General features: G+C 47.9%; 1 protein-coding gene and 1 long non-coding RNA gene across 7 annotated transcripts in view; one reads left to right on the top strand and one right to left on the bottom strand.

Moving 5' to 3' along the window:
• On the bottom strand, window positions 1–24175 carry LOC140731917 (uncharacterized). The gene is made up of 3 exons (XR_012099938.1): window positions 24037–24175; window positions 911–1085; window positions 1–670 (listed from the first exon to the last, which is right to left on the bottom strand). It is a non-coding gene; the product is annotated as an uncharacterized lncRNA (long non-coding RNA).
• LOC140731887 (scavenger receptor cysteine-rich type 1 protein M130-like) overlaps window positions 4250–25281 on the top strand; it is a 97233-nt gene continuing 76201 nt past the window's right edge. Inside the window, exons 1-2 of one of the 6 annotated variants that reach the window (XM_073053893.1) lie at window positions 4250–4582; window positions 19521–19841. In XM_073053893.1, coding sequence (XP_072909994.1) covers window positions 19765–19841 — 77 coding nt within the window. In that variant the 5' untranslated portion in view covers window positions 4250–4582; window positions 19521–19764. Of the gene's footprint in view, window positions 4583–19520; window positions 19842–23247; window positions 24206–25281 lie in introns of those variants that run through there. The other 5 variants (XM_073053884.1, XM_073053853.1, XM_073053834.1 and 2 more) reach the window with 5 other exon arrangements.

Genomic DNA, 25281 nt, shown 5'->3' with positions numbered 1-25281 from the left:
TATATATCACAAATCTCCACCAAGTATTTATCTGGGGTATACACTCTACCCGAAGGTTTTTAACCAGATTCCACTCAATGACCAAACAACTTTTCCTTTTTTTCCCCTTTTCATATAATCATATCACATATAACAATTACAGCACGGAAACAGGCCATCTCGGCCCTCCTAGTCCGTGCCGAACTCTTAATCTCACCTAGTCCCACCTACCCGCACTCAGCCCATAACCCTCCACTCCTTTCCTGTCCATATACCTATCCAATTTTACCTTAAATGACACAACTGAACTGGCTTCTACTACTTCTACAGGAAGCTCATTCCACACAGCTATCACTCTCTGAGTAAAGAAATACCCCCTTGTGTTTCCCTTAAACTTTTGCCCCCTAACTCTCAAATCATGTCCTCTCGTTTGAATCTCCCCTACTCTCAATGGAAACAGCCTATTCACGTCAACTCTATCTATCCCTCTCAAAAATTTTAAATACCTCGATCAAATCAGCTTTTTATTTTGCTTTAGTTGTTTTCTTCTTGTAAAATTGTTCATGTTTTATGTTTAATTTATGCTTTTCTTGTCGAAGTTGTGTCCCGGATGCTGTGTGCCTGTGATGATTCTACAAGGGCGATTGTCATCCAAAGGTTCATTATCAAAGTATACAGTTCTGAAATTATTCTTCACCGGGTAGCCATGAAACCAAGAAAGAAAAGAAAGGCAGCACAATCATTAATCTACAAATTCCCCTCTCGGCATAAAAAACGAGAAAGATAGGGCAAAAAACAGATTTTTTTTTAAAACTTTAAGAATGAAAAAGAAGTCTGTAGTCCGAGTCTGGGTAACTTCCTCCAGACTCTTATGCTCTCTCCCGCAGCAAAGCGACCCCTAGCGGTCAAAAGGCAGACAGCCAGCGCTCACCTTCCGCATTCGCCTCGATGATTCAATCTCCCGCTTCGCTTTAATCGAGCGGTGGCCGGTGGCCGGTGCCCTGTCCCGCAACGTGTGGTTCGCACACGCCCTTGTCTCCCGGAATCCTCTCGGAGACTGCAGAGTGCTGGAACGCCCAGACGATCTCCAAACAGCAAATCACAGGCTACAGCAGTTCCAGAATCCCATCGATGGCAAAAAAAAATCAACAAACGTAGGCAACATAAAAGAAGTGAAATATATGGTTTCATGTTCTATCCGTTGCTGTGGACCGAAGGAGCGTTGTACGCAGGCGCCATCTCGACCAGAAGACTGCACCCATGCCTACCTGCACTTCTGACAATAATCTCGACTGCACATTTGACATTGATGGCTGCATTGTTTTAGAAATGCAACCTCCATCTCTTACACCCCCTCCGAGTCCCTCCATCTCGAGGTACAAACAGCCACCAAGGTCCGTTAGGAGCCCACAGATTCTCAAGTTTATCCCGACGAGGCTTCCTGTAAGCGCCCCTTTCCCTCTCCTAGTTCCTCCGTCTCCATCACTATTAGTCTGATGATGAGACTTTCCATGCAGGGGCCCCTGACATGCCTTCCTCTTCTTGGATTCCACTCCCCTCTATCCCTCAACTGCATTGCATTCACTTCCCGTACCCCTGCTCCATCCACGCCCCCCCCCCCCACACACACACACAGAGTCATACAGTCACACACAGCATAGAAAAACGGTTCCTGCTGACCAAGATCCCTATCTGAGCCAATGCTATTTATCTGCATTGGGCCCGTGTCCCTCTAAATGTTTCCAGGCCACGTACCTGTCCAAGAGTCTTTTAAACATTGTAGTTGTACCACATACCACTCTCCCTGCAGTTTGTGTTGTAAACTGAAACACCCTTTGGGTGAAAGGTTGCTCGTCAGATCCCTTTTTCAAACTTTCCCCTCTAGCTTTTGATTCAATTTTTCACCCTTCTATGATATTACACACCTCTATAAGTTCATCCCTCATTCTCCTACACTCCCAGCCTGCCCAACCTCTCTCCCTATGACCTCTTTCTACAGGGGCACAATTGAGAGCATCCTGACTGGCTGCACCACTGCCCGGTATGGGAGCTGTACTTCCCTCAATCGCTGGACTCTGCAGAGAGTGGTGTGGACAGCCCAGCGCATCTGTAGATGTTAACTTCACACTATTACAGTGACAGGTGTGTAAAAAAGGGGCCTAAGGATCTTTGTGGACCCGAGTCACCCCAACCACAAACTGTTCCAGCTGCTACCGTCTGGGAAACGGTACCACAGCATAAAAGCCAGGACCAACGGGCTCCGGGACCTGTTTCTTCCACCAGGCCATCAGACTGATTAATTCATGCTGACGCAATTGTATTTCTATGTTATATTGACTGTCCTGTTGTACATACAATTTATTAGAAACTACTATAAATGCACATTGCACATTTAGACAGAAATGTAATGTAAAGATTTTTATCCCTCACGTATGTGAAGGATGTAAGAAATAAAGTCAATTCAATTCAGTCTCTCGAGTCCTGGCAACATCCTCAAAAATCTCCTCTGCACTCTCTCACCCTTCCTGTAGCACAGCGTCCAAAACTGAACATGATCCTTCAAATATGGTCTCACCAATGTCCTGTACAACCCACCAATAACCTCCCAGCGCCACCCTCAGGGTGGAACACCGTATCTTCATCTGGGTGGCCTCCAACCTGATGGCATGAATATCGATTTCTCCTTCCAATAACAAAAATTCCCTCCCCACTCCCCTCTTCTTCTATTTCCCACTCTGGCCTCTTACCTCATCTCACCTTCCTATCAGCTCTCCTGGGGTCTCCTCTTCCTTCCCTTTCTCCTCTGGTCCACTCTCCTCTCCTATCAGATTCCTTCCTCTCCAACCCTTTGCCTTTCCCATCCACCTGGCTTCACCTATCACCTTCTAGCTATCCTCTGTCTCCTCCCCCCATCTTCTTACTCTGGCATCTTCTCCCAGCGGGCTCTCGGCCAGAAACATTGACTGTTTATCAATTTCCGTGGATGCTACCTGACCTGTTGAGTTCCTCCAGCATTTTGTGTGTGAAGCTTTGGATTTCCAGCATCTGCACAACTTCTCGTTTATGATCTTCTGATTGATGAAGGCCAAGGTGCTAAATGCCTTCTTCAGCATCAGCACCGTGTCCACCTGTGTCATAATTTTCAGGGAATCATACTCCTCTGTGAGCCTGTGTTGTACAACACTCCCCAGGGCCCTGTTGTTCACTGCAGAAGTCCTACCCTCATTTCTCTTCCCACAACACCACACCCCACACTTGTCCAGATTAAACTCCCTTTGACATTCCTCGCCAAAGTTCAAAGTAAATTTATTACCAAAGGACGTTTATGTCACCACACACTAACCTGAGATCCACCCTCTTGCAGGCATTCACGGTAGAACGAGGGAATACAATACAATTCATGGAAAATTGCACACAAAGACTGTTAAACAATGTGCAAAAAAAAGGACAAAATGTGCATCCATTAAAAATCAAATCATAAATAAAGAAATAAACAAATGTTTGAACAATACCAAAAACGTGAGTTGTTGAGTCCTTGAAAGTGAGCCTGTAGGTTCTGGAATCAGTTCGGTGTGGAGATGAGTGTGCAGTGGTTCAGCAGCCTGATTACTGAGGGGTAATAACTATTATTGAACTTGGTAGTGAAGGGCCTAAGGCTCTGTGTCCCACTTATCCAGTTGATCAGGGTGCCTCTGTAATCTTTGATAACCATCTTCACTGCCAACGTCAACACCTATTTTAGTGCCATCTGCCTTGTACGTTCTCATTCCGATTTTGAAAACCATCTTTCAAGTATGAGCTTGCACTTCACAGCTTAAAGATAGTGTGGAATGAGTAATGTTTTCAATCAGCGAAAACATACATCGGTTCTTCTTGCAGTTGCACAAATATTTAGTCATGCTGAAATTGTTTCGTGGGTGGTCTGATGTCTTTTGAGGCTAATTGTGGAGCAGCTATCAGTAAAGATGCAAGCTGAAAACAAAATACCATAGGTCCTAAAGAGATGAAATTGAAAATGAAAACTGAGCAACGTACTTGCTGATTTTAGTTACAATACTTGCTTCAGCCAAAACAGTGCAAAGTTGAAAAATCCTTCCTAATCTCTCAACAGTTTTAATGCAGAAAATACTTTGCTGAACAGGCTGAAGGTGAGTTTGGATGCAAAATGGAGCTGAGAGCAGAGAGAAGCAAAGCAGCCTACCAGTAAAAATAGCCTGGAATTATTGTATAGCACAGGACCAAAAGCTTGTTTAAAATCTCAGCTGCAGATTATCATTACCATTTGACGTTCACTGTGAAGGGTTGTGTGTGTGTGCCTCTCGAAGAAGAGTGTGAGACAGAAACAGCTTAAGGCTGAATAACCAGTGACATCAAAGCTATGAACGCATCGCTGTACCACAACAGCTGCAGAATAAGCTTTGCGGGGAATTAGATGTTTTCTGTAACTGAATATTATTAAATACGTTGGAGAAAGGAGACTGCAGAGGTTGGAATCTAGACCAAAAATACAAACTGCTACAGGAAATCAGCGATCGAGCAGCCGTGTCGACTTTGAACCGAAACATCAACAATTCTTTTCCTTTCTCAGACGCTGCTTGACCCCGTAAGTTTTTCCAGCATTTCATTTTGTTGTTTTTTTTCTGTTTCTCAAGCTGATTAAGGGTAGATCTATGTTGCTTTTTGTATTCAATGAGGTAATAAATTTCCTGGATGAAAATAACACTGCATTTAAAAAAAAAAATTATTTCTTCGAGGCCCTGTCAATTAGCCTGAACAGGACTAGTAGGGTTAATATTTCCACATTTGCTGTCAATATGTCTGAATTTGCCTCTGATATAGTTCACATTCAGTAATTGTTGATGTTGGATTTTGTCACCAACCAGACTCAAGCAGTCTTGATAAGCAGATCAGATATACTAAGATGTAAAATCTGCACCTTTACACGACGGGTGATTGGTAAGTTTGTGGCCTAAGGTAGAAGGAGTCAATTTTAGAAAACCTAGCGCATTTATTTTTCAACACAGTCCCCTTCTACATTTACACGCTTAGTCCAGCGGTCGTGGAGCATACGGATCCTGGACCTCCAGAAAGTGTCCACAGCGGGGGTGATTGATAAGTTTGTAGCCCAAGGTAGAAGGAGATGAGTTATACAGCTCTCGTTACATGCACATGCAGTTCAACTCTTTGAGTGATTGTGCAGAAAGTTTGAAGTTAAGGATATCAATTTCCTTTGATATAAAGGGTAAATCCCAAGCCTATTCCCACAGTAACATTAAAGAAAATGGATAACAAGTCAGAAGTAATTAACTGAGTAATTTCAAATTTCAAGAGGGAGAGAGAAACTTTATGTTGAATCATAGAGCATGTGGAACACTTGGATATGAATTTTGAATTAAAAAATATTTGCTTTAGAAAGAAAACTAAAATATGCATTGTTCAAGAGGAAAAGGAAGCAAGTGATTGATAAATGGAGAATATTTTATATTTAAATCACAGAACATGATGTATTATCTTAGTAACAAAATAACTGCAGGATTCTCCTGTTATTGAAATGTCCCATCGTGCAAGTGAAACTATATTTCATATTCCTTTCACGAATGGCAGTCAATCCCCTTGTTTAAAAAAAGTCTCCAAAGAGAGAGAAAGATGACATTTTACTGTTTGATATAGTGTCATTGATGAATGCCAATTTGATTTAATATTGCCACACATGAACAAGGCAAGACAGCGGCTATACTTCATTAGGAGTTTGAAGAGATTTAGTATGTCAACAGATACGCTCAAAAGCTCCTATAGATGTACCGTGGAGAGCATTCTGACAGGCTGCATCACTGTCTGGTATGTGGGAGGGAGAAGAATAGCACAGGACTGAAAGAAGCTGCAGAGGGTCGTAAATTTAGCTGGCTCCATCTTGGGTACTAGCCTACAAAGCACACAAGGAGCGATGTCTCAGGAAGGTGGCGTCCATTATTAAGGACCTCCAGCTCCCTTTTCTCACTGTTACCATCAGGTAGGAGGTACAGAAGCCTGAAGGCACACACTCAGCGATTCAGGAACAGCTTCTTCCCTTCTGCCATCCGATTCCTTGGACAATACAAGGAATACAATGAACCCTTGGACAATACCTCACTTTTTAAAATATATAGTATTTTTGTTTTTAGCACAATTTTTAATCTATTCAGTATATGTACGTATATTGTAATTGATTTAGTTATTTATTTATTAGTATTATTATTTTGATTTTTTCTTTTATATTATGTATTGTGTTGTACTGCTACTGCTGCCAAGTTAACAAATTTCAGGCACATGCTGGTGATAATAAACCTGATTCTGATCTACCATCTGTTCATTATAACAGATCAATTCATTGTCACAGTGCATTGAGGCAATATCAGGGAATGTAATGAGACCAGAAAAAATGTGTTGCAGTTAGAGAGAAGCTGCAGTACAGGTAGATGATAAAACATAAGGTCATAACGAGGTAGATTGTGAGGTCGAGTGTCCATTTGATTGTACTAGGGAACTCTTCAGTAATGTTGTAACAGAGGGATATAAGTTATCCCTCAGCCCAATGGTATGTGCTTCTAGGCTTTTGTATATTCTGCCTGATTGAACGGTGGAGAACTGAGAATGTTTGGATTGGAATTGTTACCCGATGCGGACATGGCCCAAATGTGGAGTGAGAGACACTGAGGCAGGTCGATAGTTCACAGACTTCAATGTGAAGTGTTAAAGGGAAAATAAAACAATAAACGCCAGGCCAAACAGGACCGTTAACTAAAATTCTCAAATGGAAACCAAAGCCTACATTGCGGCTGAACATCCAAACATTAAATGAATACCGCCCGTCTTCAGAGTCAGTTGACTCGACAGTCCAATTTCTCAGACAAGGCCGAATGCAAGCAGGCAGCGAAACATTGCTGGGCTCTGTCCAAGTCTCAACAAGCCCTATGACGAAAAGTATGGAGTTAAATATTATCACGATTAAATAATAATTAGCTGACACGTTCACATTCACAAGTTCAATTGCCATTATCTACTGCGTTGCCGAATCCGTGGTTGTGACAGGGCTCCATCTCTAGGCACAGCCCCTGAGGCACCACAGCTCAGTGTCTGCTGGTAGTCCAAGATCAGCGACTTGTCCAGGATGTTCTTCACCAGGATCCAAGTACGCTCTTCTGGGCCATACCCTTCCCAGTCCACAAGGTACTGGACCTTACCATGTACCCAGTGAGATACCAAGAGACGTCACACAGTATAGACAAGGGAACCATCTACCAGGCGGGGAGGTGGGGTGACTGGGGCCAGGGGAGAGGTAGTAAAACATGGAATACTGGGTGGATCTTCAGTGATGCTGGTAGACACAATCTATAGGACACCTTGTTGACAGCCTTTTCCACTACAAATGGTCCCACATAGCACTGTGCCAATTTCCGATTCTTGACGTTCAGGGGAAGATCCCTTGATGCCAACCAGACCTCCTCCCCTGGCTTGAATGGCCTTACCGGTCAACGGAGCCGATCAGCCTGCCAGGAACGCTGTTTCTGGGTGCACAGCAGAGAAGCCCTGGCTCGTCTTCAGGTGCACTTGTAGCGTTGGATCAGCTGTTCAGCAGCAGGAGCTCCTACGTCGATCTCCTGGTCAGGGAAGAGCAGGGGCTGGAATCCCTTCTGACATTCAAAGGGAGACATACCGGTGGAGGACGACTGGAGCTTATTTTGGGCGATCTCTGCCCAAACCAATTGGGAGCTCCAGGACGTGGGGTTGGAAGAGGCAAGGCTGCGCAGGGTTGTCTCCAACTCCTGGTTCACTCTCTCAGTCTGGCCATTGGATTGGGGATGGAAGCCAGGCTGGCCATGGCTCCTTTAAGAGAGCAGAAAGCCTTCCAAAAGCGGGAAGTGAACTGTGGTTCACGATCAGACACTATGTCCTGAGGAAAGCCATGGAGCCTGAACACATGTTGAACCATGAGTGTGGCAGTCTCACGAGCTGATGGGAGCTGGTGGAGGGCAATGAAGTGGACAGCCTTGGAAAATAGATCCACAACCAACAAAATGGTGGTGTTTCCATTAGACAGGAGCAGTCCAGTGATGAAATCTACTGAGAGGTGGGACCAGGGGTGGTTGGGCACAGGCAGTGGACATAACATACCCGCGGGACGCTGGCATGGTCTTGTTCCAAGCGCAGATGGGACAGGCAGATGCAAAGTCGCGGACATCCTGGGACATAGATGATGACAAAAATTGTCTCTTTAAAAACTCCTGAGTCTGTTGAATTCCTGGATGTCCAGCCAGAACGGAGAGTGACCCCATTCCGACACTTTGGAATGCACCACAGCAGGGGCAGCCCTCACCTCTGCCTCTATTCCCCAGATCACCGATACAGGAGCGAGGAAGAATGGCCTGTGGATCGGCATTGTCCTCAGATCCCTGGAACTGCCGGGAGAGAGCGTCGGCCTTTGTATTCTTGCTACCGGGATGATAGGTGAGGATGAAATTGAACCGTGTGAAGGACAGAGTTCACCGGGCTTGACGAGAGTTGAGTCTCTGAGCATCCTGAATATCGGAGAGGTTCTTGTGATCTGTCCAGACCAAGAATGGATGCTCTGCCCCCTCCAGCCAGTGTCGCCATTCCTCCAGCATCTCCCTGACAACCAGAAGCTCCCGGTTCCCAACATCGTAATTCCTCTCGGCCATAGTCAAGTGACGGGAAAGAAAGGCACAGGGGTGCAGCCGGCTATCCGCAGACGAGCGCTGAGAGAGGACAGATCCAGTGCCGACATCGGACGCACCCACCTCGACAATGAATGGCTGAGACGGGTCTGGGTGTTGCAGCAGCGGGGCGGTGGTGAAATGTGGCTTTAGCTCGGAAAATGCTCGGTCGGCATCGTCCGTCCAGTGAAATCCTGCCGCATTAACTGGAGCCGCGATAGAGCCGAAATTCCCGATGAAGCGGCGATAGAAGTTTGCAAACCCCATGCTCAATGCCTCCTTAATGTATTCCTCCATGGCCACCGTTTCAGGACGAGAGAGGGAAAGGAGCCGGCCCTGGGAAGGACTAGTGCCAGGTAGGAGGTCTATGGCACAGTGGTATGGCCGGTGTGGGGGCAGGGCGGTGGCCATTCTTTTACTGAAAACCTCAAGGGGATCCGGATATTCAGCCAGAATCCCAGACAGGTCCACATCCTGAGCTGGAACAGGAGGGGGTTCATGGAATGGAGCTTGAGCTGGACCCAGACAGGTCCACATCCTGAGCTGGAACAGGAGGGGGTTCATGGAACGGAGCTTGAGCTGGACCCAGACAGGTCCACATCCTGAGCTGGAACAGGAGGGGATTCATGGAATGGAGCTTGAGCTGGACCCAGACAGGTCCACATCCTGAGCTGACACAGGAAGGGATTCATGGGATGGAGCTTGAGCTGGACCCAGACAGGTCCACATCCTGAGCTGGAACAGGAGGGGGTTCATGGAACGGAGCTTGAGCTGGACCCAGACAGGTAGGCAGGCATGCCAGTCCCCACTCTTGGAGCACCTTCAGAGACCAATCGATCCGTGGATTATGTCGGGATAACCAGGGAGGACCAAGTACCAGTAGCAGTTCAGGTGAATCCACCAGACAGAAAAATATTTCTTCATGATGGTTGCCTTCGAGCACCAGTTGGAGGGGTTGGGTGGAAAGGTGGATCTGGCCAGTTCCCAGTTCCCAACGCCTTGACATTGATCTTTTCTCTTAATTCCTGAGTTGGAACTCCCCACCTTTGAGTGAGAGACGTCCATGAGATTCCCAGCTGCACCAGAGTCAATAAATGCCTTAAGTGCATGGGTCTGAGACCTCCACGACAAGGAAGCTTCGAGCGTTACAGAATTGGGGGAAGCTGACTGAAGAGAGAACTGACCCGTCAGGATTCCCCTCCCTGCTGACGGGTATTCTCTTTTGTTGGACGCTTGGAACATGCTGCCTGGAAGTGTCCTGGATTATCTCAGTAGAGGCAGGAACCTGTTCTCCAGCACTGCTCTCGTTCCTCCTGAGACAGGAGCATGCACCCCACTTGCATGGACTCCTCAGTGGGTTGGGTGCAGGGTGGTGAGGGAAGGGGAGAGGGCAAGGAATGACGGTGATCTGGCGGTACGTAGGAGGTTCGAAACGTTCTCTCCTTGCGCCACTCAGTCAGCCAGTCGTCAACTCGAATAGCCAGATTAATCAGGTCATCCAGACTATCCTGCTCATCCCGGACAGCGATCTCATGCCGGACCCCTGTGTTCAGTCCACGCTGGAAGGCAGTGATGAGGGATCATACCATCCCATCTCTACTGCAAGGGTATGGAATTTCACTGCACAGGCTCTCACCGTTCCTCTGCCTTGGCACAGGTCCAAGAGTCAGTGGGCAGCTTCCTGACCCCATACTGGAAGATCAAACACCCTCCTTAACTCCGTCATGAAACGTCGGAACGACTGGGCTGCGGGGTATCCTTGCCCCCGTAAAGCGTTGAACAGGCTGAGTGGAGATCCATCAAGAAGATTGACCATGTACGACAATTTTGGCGCATTATCGCCAAAACAACCAGGCTGGACTTGGAATGTCATCTTGCACTGGGTAATAAAATTCCTGCGACCATTAGGAATATCTGCCTGGTGGTGGAATACTCGGTTCCCATACGGACGTGGGAGTCGGCTCTGGTCCGGGTACGGGAGTGAGAGCATTAGTAGCAGAGTTTGTCGGGGCAGCAGAAAAGGAGGATCTGTGAGATGCCGGGAGTGGGACTGAGGTGGCCTGAGGCTGCTGAATTGAGCTGGCGAGAATGTTAATGGCTGTCAACTGATGCTGGATGTTCACAGTAAGTTCGTGGACGGCAGCCGTGATTGCAGAAATCGCAGACACCCGAGTCCGATTGTCTGTGGTGAACTGTTGAACAGCTGCGGCTAGGGATGACATCTGTTTCTCCAAGTGAGACTGGGCTTGTTGACACTAGGTTATCTGCCTCATTGCCTCCGTAACTTCACTGAGAATGGATTCCATTGCCTGCAGCTTGTCTCCTACCTGGCCGATGAATCTCACGGCCAAGGTCAGCTGCTCTCTCTCTGCTGGGTCCATCTTTGTGTGTGGTCGAGACTTGCTGTCACCAGGTGCGGATATGGCCAAAGCGCGGAGTGAGAGACACTGAAGAAGGTCGATAGTTCACAGACTTTAATGCAAACAGTGTTAAAGGAAAAAGAAAACAATAAACGCCAGACCAAACAGGGCCGTTAACTAAAACTCTCAAATGGAAAATGAAGCCTACACTGCAGCTGAAAAGAGCAACTATGAATAAAAAAAGAATACCGCTAGTCTTCAGAGCCAGTCGAAACAGGCTCTGAAACGGAAACAGGCAGCGAAACGTTGTTGTGCTCTGTCCAAGTCTCAACAAGCATGACGACGACAAGTATAGAGTTAAATACTATCAAGATTAAATAATAATTAGCTGACACGTGCACAGTCACATGTGGTTGTGGTAGGAAGAGTCTATAGTGTGAGGCTGGTTTCTGTGATTTAGTGAGCTATGTCCACTCTGTTGTTGCCTGCAGTCTCAGACAGTACAATTGCCATACCAAGCCAGGATGCTTCCAGACAGGATGTCTCCATGGTGCATCACTTAAAAACTTAGCGAGGTTCAAGGGGACATGCCAAATTTCTATCATCTCCTGAGGAAGTAGAGGCACTGCTGAGTTTTTTTGACCAAGGTGTCAATGTGGTTGGACCAGGGTGGGCAATTGGTGATTTTCCTCCTAGGAACTTGAAGCTCTCAACTCTCTCGATCTCAGCATCATTGATATGAAGGGTACGTGCATCACCCCTTTCTGAAGTCAGTGATGACCTGTTTTGTTTTGTTGACATTGAAAGAGTGTTTGTTATGACACCATATCACTAGATTCTCTATCTCCATCCCGTACTCTGACTCTCCATTATTTCAGATACAGCCTACTAAAATGGAATCATCTGCAAACTTGTAAAGAGACTCTGGCCGCAGTGCACAGTGAATAGAGTGAGGACACAGTGTTGTGGAGCACCAGTGATGAGGATAATTATGACAACTGTGTTGCTACCTATCCTTACTGATGGCAATCTGTTAGTCAGGAATTCGAGTTGGTCAGGAAGTCAAGAATCCCGTTGTGAATGGAGGTGTTGAGTCCCTGGTCTAGGAGTTTGGAAATGAATCTGCTTGGAACTGTAGACAGAACTGAACTGAATAGGAACTGAAGGCAAAGTTGTAATCAGTAACTAACATTTAACCAACCTGTCTTTACAGTGCAGAAGCTCCAGAAGAGTTGTGAACTGCTGTGGATCAAGGTTGGCTAGGAGGCTGGAGTCAATGTGTTTCATGACCAGCCCATTATAGATGTCAGAGCCCCCAGACTGTATTCTTTAAGGCATGTTACGTTGTTTTTCATAGGGACTAGGATGGGGTGATAGTGGTCTTCCTAAAGCAGGTACGAACCTCAGGCTAAAGTAGGGAGCGGATAAAAAAATGTCTTCAAATACTCCTGCCAGCCGTTCTGTGCAGGATCTAAGGACACAGTCAGGGACATCATCCAGGCCAGATGCTTTCTAGGGATTTGCTCCTCAGAAGACTGCTCTTACATCAACAATGGTGACTGTGGGTTCAGGTCCATAGGAAGCTCTCAGGGTGGGCAGTGACACTCCAAACCCCATCTGTTCAAAACATACATAGAATCTATTAAACAGATCAAGAAGGGATGTGCGGTTAACAGAGATGCTGCTGCCTTTTGCTTTAGTTCATCACAGCATGTAAGCCCTGCCACAACTGACAGCTCATCTGGGACTCCATGTAGGGCTGATACTGCCTCTTGGCAACGCTGTGGCTTTATAAGTTCAATTATCATTCAACCTGACATAAATACAGCCAAATGAAACAGTGCTCCATTGTTGATGCAGCAGATAAACCCCCACGGTCCCAGTGGTGTGCCCTGGGGAACATCACTAGTCACAGGCCACAAGACACAGGAGCAGAATTAGGCCATTCGGCCCATCGAGCCTGTTCCGCCATTCCACCACGGCTGATTTATTATCCCTCTCCTGCCTTTTCCCATAACCTTTGACACCCTGACTAATCAAGAACCTATCAACTTCTGCTTTAAATACACCCATTCACTTGGCCTTCACAGCCACCCGTGGTAATGAATTCCACAGATTCACCACCCTCTGGCTAAAGAAATTGCTCGTCATCTCTGCTCTGAAGGGACATCCTTGTTTTCTGAGGCTGTGACTCCCTGTATTCTGACTCCCCCTCTATTGAAAACATCCTCTCTACATCCGTTCTAACTGGGCATTTCAATATTTGATAGGTTTCAGAGAGTCCGCCCGTCCCCCCCCATTCTTCTCCGCGAGACAACCTTCTGACATCACCCTCGGCTCTCCACCAATGAGTCAATTTGGAATCCCGTCACCTGATAGTGGCTCGGACTACTGGACTATGAGTTGGACTCTCGACCATCCTGTCGGAATGCTCCGCAGCTTGGTATGACAACTGTAGAGGAACTGCAGAGAGATGCTCTGGTGTGAGATAGCTCAACACACCACGGAGACCAGCCTCCCCTCCATGCACTCTGCCTCGGTAAAGCAGCAAGCACAATCTGTGGACTTCCGGTATGGCACAGATACAGCCAGCAGTATGATCAGTAAGGGCTCCCGGATGGTCTTATTTCCCCCTAAATAAGGAACAGTTATTTAAATAGAAAATGGAGGCTGTTCATGCTAACATCATGGCCGAAATACAAACGCTTCGTTCGGACATGAAAAAAGGACTGAGTGATACCTTGGGTTTTCTAAAGAAGGCACTGGTGGATTTCAGAGAAGAAATTAACCAGAAGCTAAATGCTGTTCTCGGTGATTTAAAAGAAATAACGAGCAGAGTTGAGGATATGGAGCAAAGGGTGGCAGAAGTGCAGGAATGGAAGGCCGAAGCCAGGGAGGTTCGTTCCCACACACTGGAACTTCAGGCGATCATTCAAGCTCAACTAACGGACCTGGAGGCACGTTCACTCAGGAAGAACATACGTATCCATGGAATTTCCGAGGGGGCGGAAGGATTCGACATACAGGAACTTCTGGAAAAATTTACTAAAACAGTGTTGTCCCTTCCCAGTGCCGCCCTCGGCATACAACACTGCCATCGATCTCTTGGATCCAAACCACCACAAGGTTCCAACCCAAGGTCGTGGTCATCTACTTTCTGGAGTATAAAATTAAAGGGTTGGTGCTTCGCTCTACTTGGAAACAACGAGAGATTTATTACGACGGGAAAAGAGTATTTTTTGATCAAGACCACCCGACCGAAATACTTATGAAAAGAAAGGCTTACTGCACCGTCAGAAAAAAGCTTAAAGAAAAAGGGGCTCTGGTTCCAGCATCCTTACCCAGCCAAACTTCGAGTGTCTTTTGACACTGGACAAGTCATCTACAATAACGCATCAGAGGCGACGGAAGACCTTGAAGAACAGGGGATTTTTACCAGACTGTCCCGGAATCGTGCCCCCCCCCCCCCCGCGGAAGGCACGGCCACAGCGAAACTGGGACAACTTTCCTGGGAGACAGCTGGGGCAAAATCCTGCCGGGACGGAGAAACACGTCTGAAACACATCCAAGACAAGCTAAAGGAATTTCGATGCAACAAGGACACTGCATGAGAGCTCTCAAAAGTATAGTGATAAAATATCCTTCAGCCAGGTCGGTACAATCACATGTACCCTAACAACAAACTATAATTGACTTTGTATTAAGAACTGAAAAATAGAACATAAACGATTTTTCCTCTGTAAGCTCTTATTACTACCACTGACCACAAACCTAGGAGCTGATGTTTGATTTTGTCTTTTTTGTACACGGTCCTGATTTCAATCATTCAGAGGCATCAACCTGCACTAGGAGGGGCCCCTTTGGGTTTAAGGGCTCCCCTCTTCCCCGACTTAGAAGTTTAGTTTAAACTTCAAAGATGTAGGTCACAGATGTTACATGTGTTGTTTATATGTTAAATGTTAGCTTGTTGTACAGACAGAAGTTCATTTGTTTAGGTCATCTAGGGATATTTAACTATTTATATAAACCCTTTTTTACTGGCGTGGAATGCTGTAACAAGAATACAGAGTAATCACCGTTAATGTGAATGGGTTACAGAACCCAATCAAAAGGAGTAAGGCTAGTTAAAATGAAGCCAGAAAAGCAAGATATAATTTTTTGGCAAGAAACTCACTTTTCAACGATTGAACATGAGAAGTTACGCAAAATGGGATTTAAAAATTGTTATTACTCTTGAGAGGGGAAACACAAGGGGAATTGCAATATTAATCTCAAATAAAGCAAATCTCCGGTTTTCCTCACAGATTACAGACAAAGGAGGGCATTATTTACTGTTGAAGGGTTTTATTGACCATAAAGAAGTTACACTTCTGAATGTTCACCAGGAAATGATAAACAGCTGATTAAGAAGGTTTTTAATATGATATCTATGGAAACATCTGGTGTGGTAATATGTGGGGTGGGGGGGCTGGAATATTCAATTACATCCTTCCCTGGACTCCTCAAATAGAACAAAAAAGATAAACCCGGAAACAATATATGTCAAGAAACTGCTCAAAGAAATAGGCATGATAGATATATGGAGAGACTTACACCCACTTGATAAACAGTTCACCTTTTTTTCTCACCCCACTCCTTGTACTCGAGAATAGATTTTTAATTTTATGTTTAATTCAGAGAGGCACAGGATTATAAAATGCGATATAGGGGTAAAAGACATCTCTGACCACACTTAACATTAGACAACAAACCCAAAGATACCTTGCGGAGACTTAATACCAGTCTTTTGAATGATCCCCTATGTTTAAAATACCTAAAGAAAGAGTTTGAAGATTATATGATATATAATGGTAATGGAATGGTGTCCCCCAGCACTATGTGGGATGCTGCAAAAGCTGTTATTAGGGGTAAACTCATAAAGTGGTCATAAAAAGAGAAACAAATCAAGGATCTTATTGAAAAATTACAATTTTTGGAGAGTAAGCATATGGAGTATAATGACAGTGATGTCTTGAATCAAATTTTGGATATAAAACGAATTCTAAATAATATCTATGAAAGTGAAGTTGAGAAGAGAGCTAAGTTTGTTAAACAAATTTTCTATGAGAATGGTCCCAAATCTAAGAAATTACTTGCATGGAGAATACGTAAACAACAGACTGAGAGATCTATACATAGGATGAAAGACCCCCAGACTAACAAGATGCTTCACAAATCGGAAGACATTCAAAAATCTTTGGAAATGTACTACACAATGTTATAGGCTCAACCCAAAGCTGCAGAGTTAGCAGACATATCTAGTTTCTTAATGCCCTTAGATTTACCATTGGTAGGAATGGAGCAAAATAAACTAATAACCCAGGAGATAACAGAAGAAGAAATAGGTAAGGCTATGTCAGCATTAAAAACAAATAAAACCTTAGGTGCTGATGGCTGTCCAGCAGAATGGTACAAAACGTTCAGAGAGATAATAATACCAATACTTAAGAAATGTTTTAATTATGTTCTTGAAAGAGGGGAGACTCCGTTGTCCTGGAATCAAGCAATAATTTCAGTAAATCCTAAAAGTGGTAAGGATCGGACCGAATGCCATTCCTATAGCACCATATCTGTTCTAAACGTAGATTATAGATTATTTGCATCAATATTAGTAAAAAGATTGGAAAATATAATTCCAGATCTAATTGACACAGATCAAACAGGTTTTGCAAAAAGTGAGCAAATCCAGGACAATGTGAGAAGGGCCCTTCATCTCATTGACCATATGAGCATAAATAACCTGGAATCTGTAGTTATTAGCCTTGATGCTGAAAAGGCCTTTGACTCAGTACAATGGAAATATCTCTACTTGGTACTTAAGTGGTTTGGCTTTAATAATCAGGTAGTTGGATGTCTGAAATCTTTATATTCTTCCCCTACAGCCAGAATGAAAATAAATGGGAATTTATCTAAAACAATATTTCTTGAAAGGGGATGTCAACAAGGGTGCCCCCAAGCCCCACACTTTTCGCTCTTTTTATTGATCCATTGGCCCAGGCAATCAGAGAAGAAAAGATTATAACAGGTGCACTGATCAGAGATACAGAATATAAGATTCGTCTATATGCGGATGACATTCTCGTGACTCTTACCAGTCCCAATGCAGGTTTGCCTAAATTATTATACCTGCTGAAAGAATTCAGTTCCTACTCTGTATAAATTTAATTTACATAAAACCCAACTTTAAATTTTAGTTACGAACCACAAGAAAACATTTACAGAATGAGTAAATTCAAATGGAAAGGTATTATTATTAAATACTTAGGAGTGCTAATACCTGAAGACTTGTCTACTATCTAAGAACATAATTATATTCCCATCGCAGCTGATATTAAGGCAGACTTAAATAGATGGTCATTGCTGCCAATGAATATGTATAATCGAATAGAAGCCATAAAGATGGATGTATTACCTAGATCTCTCTTTCTTTTTCAATCGTTGCCTGTTGAAGTACCTTTTAAGCAATTTAATGAATGGAAAAGAATGATTTCAACATTTATTTGGGGAAAACAGACACCAAGAATTAGATTTCAGATATTACAGCTGCCTAAGGATAAAGGAGGATTTGCTGTGCCTTGCTTTGAAGACTGTTATAGAGCAGTACAGCTGCGCAGTCTGGTCTGTGGGTGTGACCCTAATTGTGAGGCAAAGTGGAAGGATTTAGAACAAAGTCTAATAAATATCCCTCTCCAATCTTTACTGGGGGATAAAACACTCCCAAAGAAGCATTTAAATAAACTGACTAGGTGGACAACAGTCCCTCTAAACATCTGGTATAAAGAATTTAAAGACCCAAAATTTGAAAGAAATGTAGGAATACATGTTAGGTGGCACATGACACAGAATTCCTTCCAGCACAATCGGATTGCAGATTTACACATTGGACAAGTAAGGGAATCACCTCATACTGTACAATGTCCTCCATTAAGGGTCTGGAGTCCTTCCAACAACTCACAGAAACGTATCACTTAGAGAAATGAGACTTCTTTAGATATCTTCAACTAAGACAATATTTTAATAATAATATTAAAACTATTGGAGAGAAAGGGTTAAGTCTGATTAATATATTCACTGATGTGTATAAAGGTAATATTAAAAAGAAACTGATAACCAGGATTTACTCGATTTTACAATCGAACAGGGGTCTCTCCAGAATGTAAGTTAAATCAAAATGGGAGGAAGAAGCCAACATAAAATTGACAGAAGATGATCGGTTCAACATATACAGAACACATTTAACTACTTCAAGCTCAGGTCTGGGGAGGGAATTCACCTGGAAGAATACCTTAAGATTTTTTATAATGCCAAAAACACAGAAGTTACAAAGTAACAGACCTGAACAAGGTCAATGTTGGAGAATGTGTGATAATACGTTGGCCGATCATTTTCATATTTTCTGGGAGTCTCCGAAGATTTTGTCTTATTGGTTAGATGTAGTAACAGAGATAAGGTCAATAATCAGCCCAGAGATTAATTTTGACTTTAACGTTATTTATTTGGGTAATGTACCAAATGGGCTCAAAAAGCATGAGAGATATTTGTTACAAAAACTACTAGCAGCCAGTAAGAAAGCGATTACCAGGAAATGGCTAAGCAAAGAGTCTCCTACAGTCCTGGAATGGATAGAAATAGTTCAAGAAATTTATGTTATGGAACGGTTTACTTTCTCTCTGAGACATGCCACTAAAAATATGAAAGATACTGGGAAAATTAGACATTTTATTTGAACCTGAAATGACTGCACGTTTATTTGGGTTGAAGAACTTTGTTTTATTTCTTCCTGTGAGGGAAGGTGCAGAATGGACTTTAAAGTCATGGATCTTAAGGTGCCCTGAGACTTTGAAGGACAATAATGGATATAAGAGTTTGGTTAACCTTGATACAGCAATGTAACCCCATTTCTCTATTCATTTCTCTAAGATATGGATTTTACTTCACCTATGATGACCCTGTCTGTCTGCTTGTTTTTATCCTGTTTGTTCTGTTACTGGCAAAACAATAAAAAAAAAGTTTAAAAAAAAGACCCCAACTGACCCAGATGTTCTTCTCCTCCTCATCCCATCGGGTAGAAGATACACAAGCCCGAAAGCACACATCTACCCTGCTGCTGTAAGACTACGGGATGAGCCTCTCAAAGAGAGATCTTGACCTCACAGTCTACCTCGTGCGACCCTTCCAGCTTATTACCTAGCCGTACTGCACCCTCTCTGTAGCTGTGACACTTTGGCCGTGTGGCGAAGAGGGAGCACCGTGCTGTGGGGTGGGAGTGAGAGGGAGTGCTGAGCCGTTGGGGGGGATGGGTTGTGCTGAGCTGTAGGAGGGGCTGTGAGGAGGGAACACTGCGCTGTAAGAGGGGCGGTGACGAACGCACCGTAGGACGGGTAGTGAGGAGGGCGGCACCAAGCCTGTGACGCATGTCTTCCTATATCAGGCATCTACGTAGCAGGAAGCTACTGCTCCACCTGCCGAGATTGTTATCCGCTCCCTTTTCTCTGGCGTCGCCCCCCACCTCTGCGCTTCTTGATCAGGAGGTCGTCGGTGAGCCCTACACCCCAAGACTGAGAACCCGTCTCACCAAATCTCCCCAGCCAACAACACCCCCCCCCCACCCCTGCACCCTCTTCCACCACCTTTGAAAATCGATCACGCACAAACCTCCTCTGAAGTGGAACAAGATGGCGACAAAGAAGAAGCGAAAATTTCTGGCGGAGTCAGAGACACTCGTGAGGAAGAAGACTTCTAGATTGCTGAGGTAAGGCCTTATCGGGCTGGTTCCTCGGGGGTAGCGGCAGGGCCCAGCAATGACTTCCGAAGCCGTGCTCCCTTCCTGGTGTACGTGCCCTTGAACAGACACAGCTATAGTGCTGGTAATGGCGGACGTCACCCGCCGGGAGCGGGCCACAGGCAGAGACAGAGGCTGTGGTGCGGTGTGTAGGAAAGCTGTCTCGTGGCCCTAGATACTCAGGTTACTTAGTGTCAGTGTGTAAAGCCCGTCGTGTGTGTGTGTGTATGAGAGCGAGAGAGAGAGCGAGCGAGAGAAAGAGAGAAAGAGGGGCAGAGAGAGAGAGAGAGCGAGAGAGAGAGAGAGAGGGGGAGGGGGGAAGAGAGAACAAGAGAGAGAGCGCAAGAGTGCAAGAGAGAAAGTGGGGGGGAGAGAGAGAAATGATGAATTTGAAATTTTATGTTGAATTTGCATGTTCTCCCTGCGATCCCATGAGTTCCCACTGAAGCTCCAGCTTCCATCCGCATCTCCCAATAAATAATCGGGGTTAATCGGGTGTGAGTTGCCCCACAGCGCGTGATGCTGAAGGGTGACGCAAACATAGGAAAGAATAAAGTGGGAGGGGTGTAAGTGGATCACTGCTTCCATGACAACAAGGTTCGTGGGGGGATTGGTGAGTGGGATGGTGAGGGGGGTGGGTAGAGGAGGGAATCAGGGAACTGTGCTGATTCAGGACCCACTGAAGGGCAGGTAATATATGTTTAGTATAGGAGCTTCCCAGAGGCGGGGGGGAAGGGGTGATATAAAAAAGGACGGCTAATGTGGAGAATCAGGAGGCCAGGAGGGGGTCAGGATCTACTGCACATCCTCAGGTTTGACAGGTCATGGGTAAGGGGTGCGGATCCCAGTCTGTGTGGGAGTGAGACCCGCTCCCCCAGTGAGGGCCAGTGTATGTGTGTGAGAGAGAGAGAGTGCTATACCCCAGTGACCTTTGCACCTTTGTCCCCTCTTGATGGCGGAAAATAACCCCATCACCCTCATTGTCGACTGCATAGGCCTCTGTCTGTTCCGATATCTTTTTCACCCCCAGTGCTGCTGAGATACTTTTCGAGTCTACCCCCCCCCCCCCACTGGGGGTGAAATTTGTTTCTCTGAGCTACATCTTGAGTCCACCCCCCCCCACTGGGGTGAAGTTTGTCTCTCTGAGCTACATCTCGAGTCCACCCCCCCCCGGGGGTTGAAGTTTGTCTCTCTGAGATACATCTCGAGAGCACCCCCACCCCAGGGTGAAGTTTGTTTCTCTGAGCTACATCTCGAGTCTACCCCCCCCCCCACTGGGGTTGAAGTTTGTTTCTCTGAGATACATCTTGAGTCCACCCCCCCCCCCCCCCCCCGGGGTTGAAGTTTGTTTCTCTGAGATACATCTCGAGTCCACCCCCCCCACTGGGGTGAAGTTTGTTTCTCTGAGATACATCTCGAGTCCACCCCCCCACTGAGGTGAAGTTTGTTTCTCTGAGATACATCTCGAGTCCACCCCCCCCACTGGGGTGAAGTTTGTTTCTCTGAGATACATCTCGAGTCCACCCCCGCCCCCCACGGTGAAGTTTGTTTCTCTGAGCTACATCTCGAGTCCACCCCCCCACTGGGGTGAAGTTTGTCTCTCTGAGCTACATCTCGAGTCCACCCCCCCCACTGGGGTGAAGTTTGTCTCTCTGAGATACATCTCGAGTCCACCCCCCCACTGAGGTGAAGTTTGTTTCTCTGAGATACATCTCGAGTCCACCCCCCCACTGGGGTGAAGTTTGTTTCTCTGAGCTACATCTCGAGTCCACCCCCGCCCCCCACGGTGAAGTTTGTTTCTCTGAGCTACATCTCGAGTCCACCCCCCCCACTGGGGTGAAGTTTGTTTCACTGAGCTACATCTCGAGTCCACCCCCCCCACTGGGGTGAAGTTTGTTTCTCTGAGATACATCTCGAGTCCACCCCCCCACTGGGGTGAAGTTTGTCTCTCTGAGCTACATCTCGAGTCCACCCCCCCACTGGGGTGAAGTTTGTCTCTCTGAGATACATCTCGAGAGCACCCCCACCCCAGGGTGAAGTTTGTTTCTCTGAGATACATCTCGAGTCCACCCCCCGCCCCCACCCGGGGGTTGAAGTTTGTTTCTCTGAGATACATCTCGAGTCCACCCCCCCACTGGGGTGAAGTTTGTTTCTCTGAGCTACATCTCGAGTCCACCCCCCCACTGGGGTTGAAGTTTGTTTCTCTGAGATACATCTCGAGTCCACCCCCCCACTGGGGTTGAAGTTTGTTTCTCTGAGCTACATCTCGAGTCCACCCCCCCACTGGGGTTGAAGTTTGTTTCTCTGAGATACATCTCGAGTCCACCCCCCCACTGGGGTGAAGTTTGTCTCTCTGAGATACATCTCGAGTCCACCCCCCCACTGGGGTGAAGTTTGTCTCTCTGAGATACATCTCGAGTTCACCCCCCCCCCCCCCGGGTTGAAGTTTGTTTCTCTGAGCTACATCTCGAGTCCACCCCCCCACTGGGGTGAAGTTTGTTTCTCTGAGCTACATCTCGAGTCCACCCCCCCACTGGGGTGAAGTTTGTTTCTCTGAGATACATCTCGAGTCCACCCCCCCACTGGGGTGAAGTTTGTTTCTCTGAGATACATCTTCGGTCCACCCCCCCCACTGGGGTGAAGTTTGTCTCTCTGAGATACATCTCGAGTCCACCCCCCCACTGGGGTGAAGTTTGTTTCTTTGAGCTACATCTCGAGTCCACCCCCCCACTGGGGTGAAGTTTGTCTCTCTGAGATACATCTCGAGTTCACCCCCCCCCCCCCCGGGTTGAAGTTTGTTTCTCTGAGCTACATCTCGAGTCCACCCCCCCACTGGGGTGAAGTTTGTCTCTCTGAGATACATCTCGAGTCCACCCCCCCCCACTGGGGTGAAGTTTGTCTCTCTGAGCTACATCTCGAGTCCACCCCCCCACTGGGGTGAAGTTTGTCTCTCTGAGCTACATCTCGAGTCCACCCCCCCACTGGGGTGAAGTTTGTCTCTCTGAAATACATCTCGAGAGCACCCCCCCACTGGGGTGAAGTTTGTTTCTCTGAGCTACATCTCGAGTCCACCCCCCCACTGGGGTGAAGTTTGTCTCTCTGAGATACATCTCGAGTCCACCACCCCCACTGGGGTGAAGTTTGTCTCTCTGAGCTACATCTCGAGTCCACCCCCCCCCCCCCACTGGGGTGAAGTTTGTCTCTCTGAGCTACATCTCGAGTTCACACCTCCCCCCTCCCCGTGAAGTTTGTTTCTTTGCTGCAGAAAGTTACTGATCTTAATCTCAGCCCCAGAACATCTGCTGACCTGCACCTGTCACCCTCAGCAACCCCGTGTTCGTGTCTGTGTCCCAGCTTCTGTGTGTTGTGTGTGTGTGTGGGGGGGTGGTGTGCGGTGTGTGTGTGTGTCGTGTGCGTGTGTGTTTGTGTGGTGTGCGGTGTTTGTGTGTGTGTGGGTGGGGTGGTGTGTGAGTGTGTTGTGTATGTGTGGGAAGAGTTTGTGAATTGGTACATTATTTGTACAAGTGTGTCTGTATATATTTCTGTGTGCACATTTGTAAGTCTTTGTGATAAATATCTTTCTCCATCGCTCCACCCCTCTCACCTCCTCACTCTCTCCCCATTTCTGCTCTCCCCTTTTCCATACCCCTCTTTTCCCATCCTTCCACCCCCTTGATTCTCCCCACCCCTTCCCCTACTCTCTCTTGCTTCCTCTTCACCCTTACCCACTTTCTCAACCCACCCCGTCTCGCCTCATCTCTCCTTCCCCCTTCTCTCACCCTTTCTCCTTACCCCACGCCTCTTCGTTCTCCTCACACCTTCTCTCCCTTTTTCTTTCAACCCCTTTCTCCTTCTCTTCCTGTCTTCTCTTCCCTCTCTCTTTTCCTCACTCACTACTATCCCTTCTCTTCCTTCCTCCTGCTTCCTTCTCAATCACTCCCACTACTCTCTCTCACCCTCCCATCTCCCTCCAAACACTCTGCCCTCTCTGCCCCTTCCCTTCTTCCCTCAACAACACTCCCCCTCCCAATCTCACCTCTTCCCGCTACTACCCCCCCTCCACCCACTTCCCACCCCTCTCAAGCCTCACTCTCCCTCCCCCTCCCTGCTGACTCGCCTTATCTGCCGATCGGAGTGTGTGAGGCAGCAGAGCTGCGAGCCCTACCTGAGGCCCGGGGAACGGAAGGAGCGCGCTTCCTCTGCAGGGCCGCAGAGCCGCTCTGAAACGCTCGCCTCGCCTCGTCCTCCTGCACAGCGACACCGCGGCTTCCGGCCCCCGCGGCTCGGCTCGGCTCGGCTCGGCTCGGTTCACAGCGCCGAGCCGGGGAGGGGCGGTGAGGAGGGAGCGCCGAGCCGGGGGAGGGGCGGTGAGGAGGGAGCGCCGAGCCGGGGGAGGGGCGGTGAGGAGGGAGCGCCGAGCCGGGGAGGGGCGGTGAGGAGGGAGCGCCGAGCCGGGGGAGGGGCGGTGAGGAGGGAGCGCCGAGCCGGGGGAGGGGTGGTGAGGAGGGAGCGCCGAGCCGGGGGAGGGGCGGTGAGGAGGGAGCGCCGAGCCGGGGGAGGGGCGGTGAGGAGGGAGCGCCGAGCCGGGGGAGGGGCGGTGAGGAGGGAGCGCCGAGCCGGGGGAGGGGCGGTGAGGAGGGAGCGCCACACTGTGGGGGGGGGGGGGGGGCGGTGAGGAGGGAGCGCCGAGCCGGGGGAGGGGCGGTGAGGAGGGAGCGCCGAGCCGGGGGAGGGGCGGTGAGGAGGGAGCGCCGAGCCGGGGAGGGGCGGTGAGGAGGGAGCGCTACACTGTGGAGGGGCGGTGAGGAGGGAGCGCCGAGCCGGGGGAGGGGCGGTGAGGAGGGAGCACTGAGCTGGGGGAGGGGCGGAGAGGAGGGAGCGCCGAGCCGGGGAGGGGCGGTGAGGAGGGAGCGCCGAGCCGGGGGAGGGGCGGTGAGGAGGGAGCGCCGAGCCGGGGAGGGGCGGTGAGGAGGGAGCGCCGAGCCGGGGGAGGGGCGGTGAGGAGGGAGCGCCGAGCCGGGGGAGGGGCGGTGAGGAGGGAGCGCCGAGCCGGGGAGGGGCGGTGAGGAGGGAGCGCTACACTGTGGAGGGGCGGTGAGGAGGGAGCGCCGAGCCGGGGGAGGGGCGGTGAGGAGGGAGCGCCACACTGTGGGGGGGGGGGCGGTGAGGAGGGAGCACTGAGCTGGGGGAGGGGCGGTGAGAAGGGAGCGCTACACTGTGAGGGGGCGGTGAGGAGGGAGCACTGAGCTGGGGGGGGCAGTGAGGAGGGAGCACTGAGCTGGGGGAGGGGCAGTGAGGAGGGAGCACTGAGCTGGGGGAGGGGTGGTGAGGAGGGAGCGCCACACTGTGGGGGGGCGGTGAGGAGGGAGCACTGAGCTGGGGGGGGGCAGTGAGGAGGGAGCACTGAGCT

Source organism: Hemitrygon akajei, chromosome 1 (assembly GCF_048418815.1).
Source record: "Hemitrygon akajei chromosome 1, sHemAka1.3, whole genome shotgun sequence".
Classification (NCBI taxonomy): domain Eukaryota; kingdom Metazoa; phylum Chordata; class Chondrichthyes; order Myliobatiformes; family Dasyatidae; genus Hemitrygon; species Hemitrygon akajei.
This window is presented reverse-complemented; position numbering and strand designations above follow the sequence as displayed.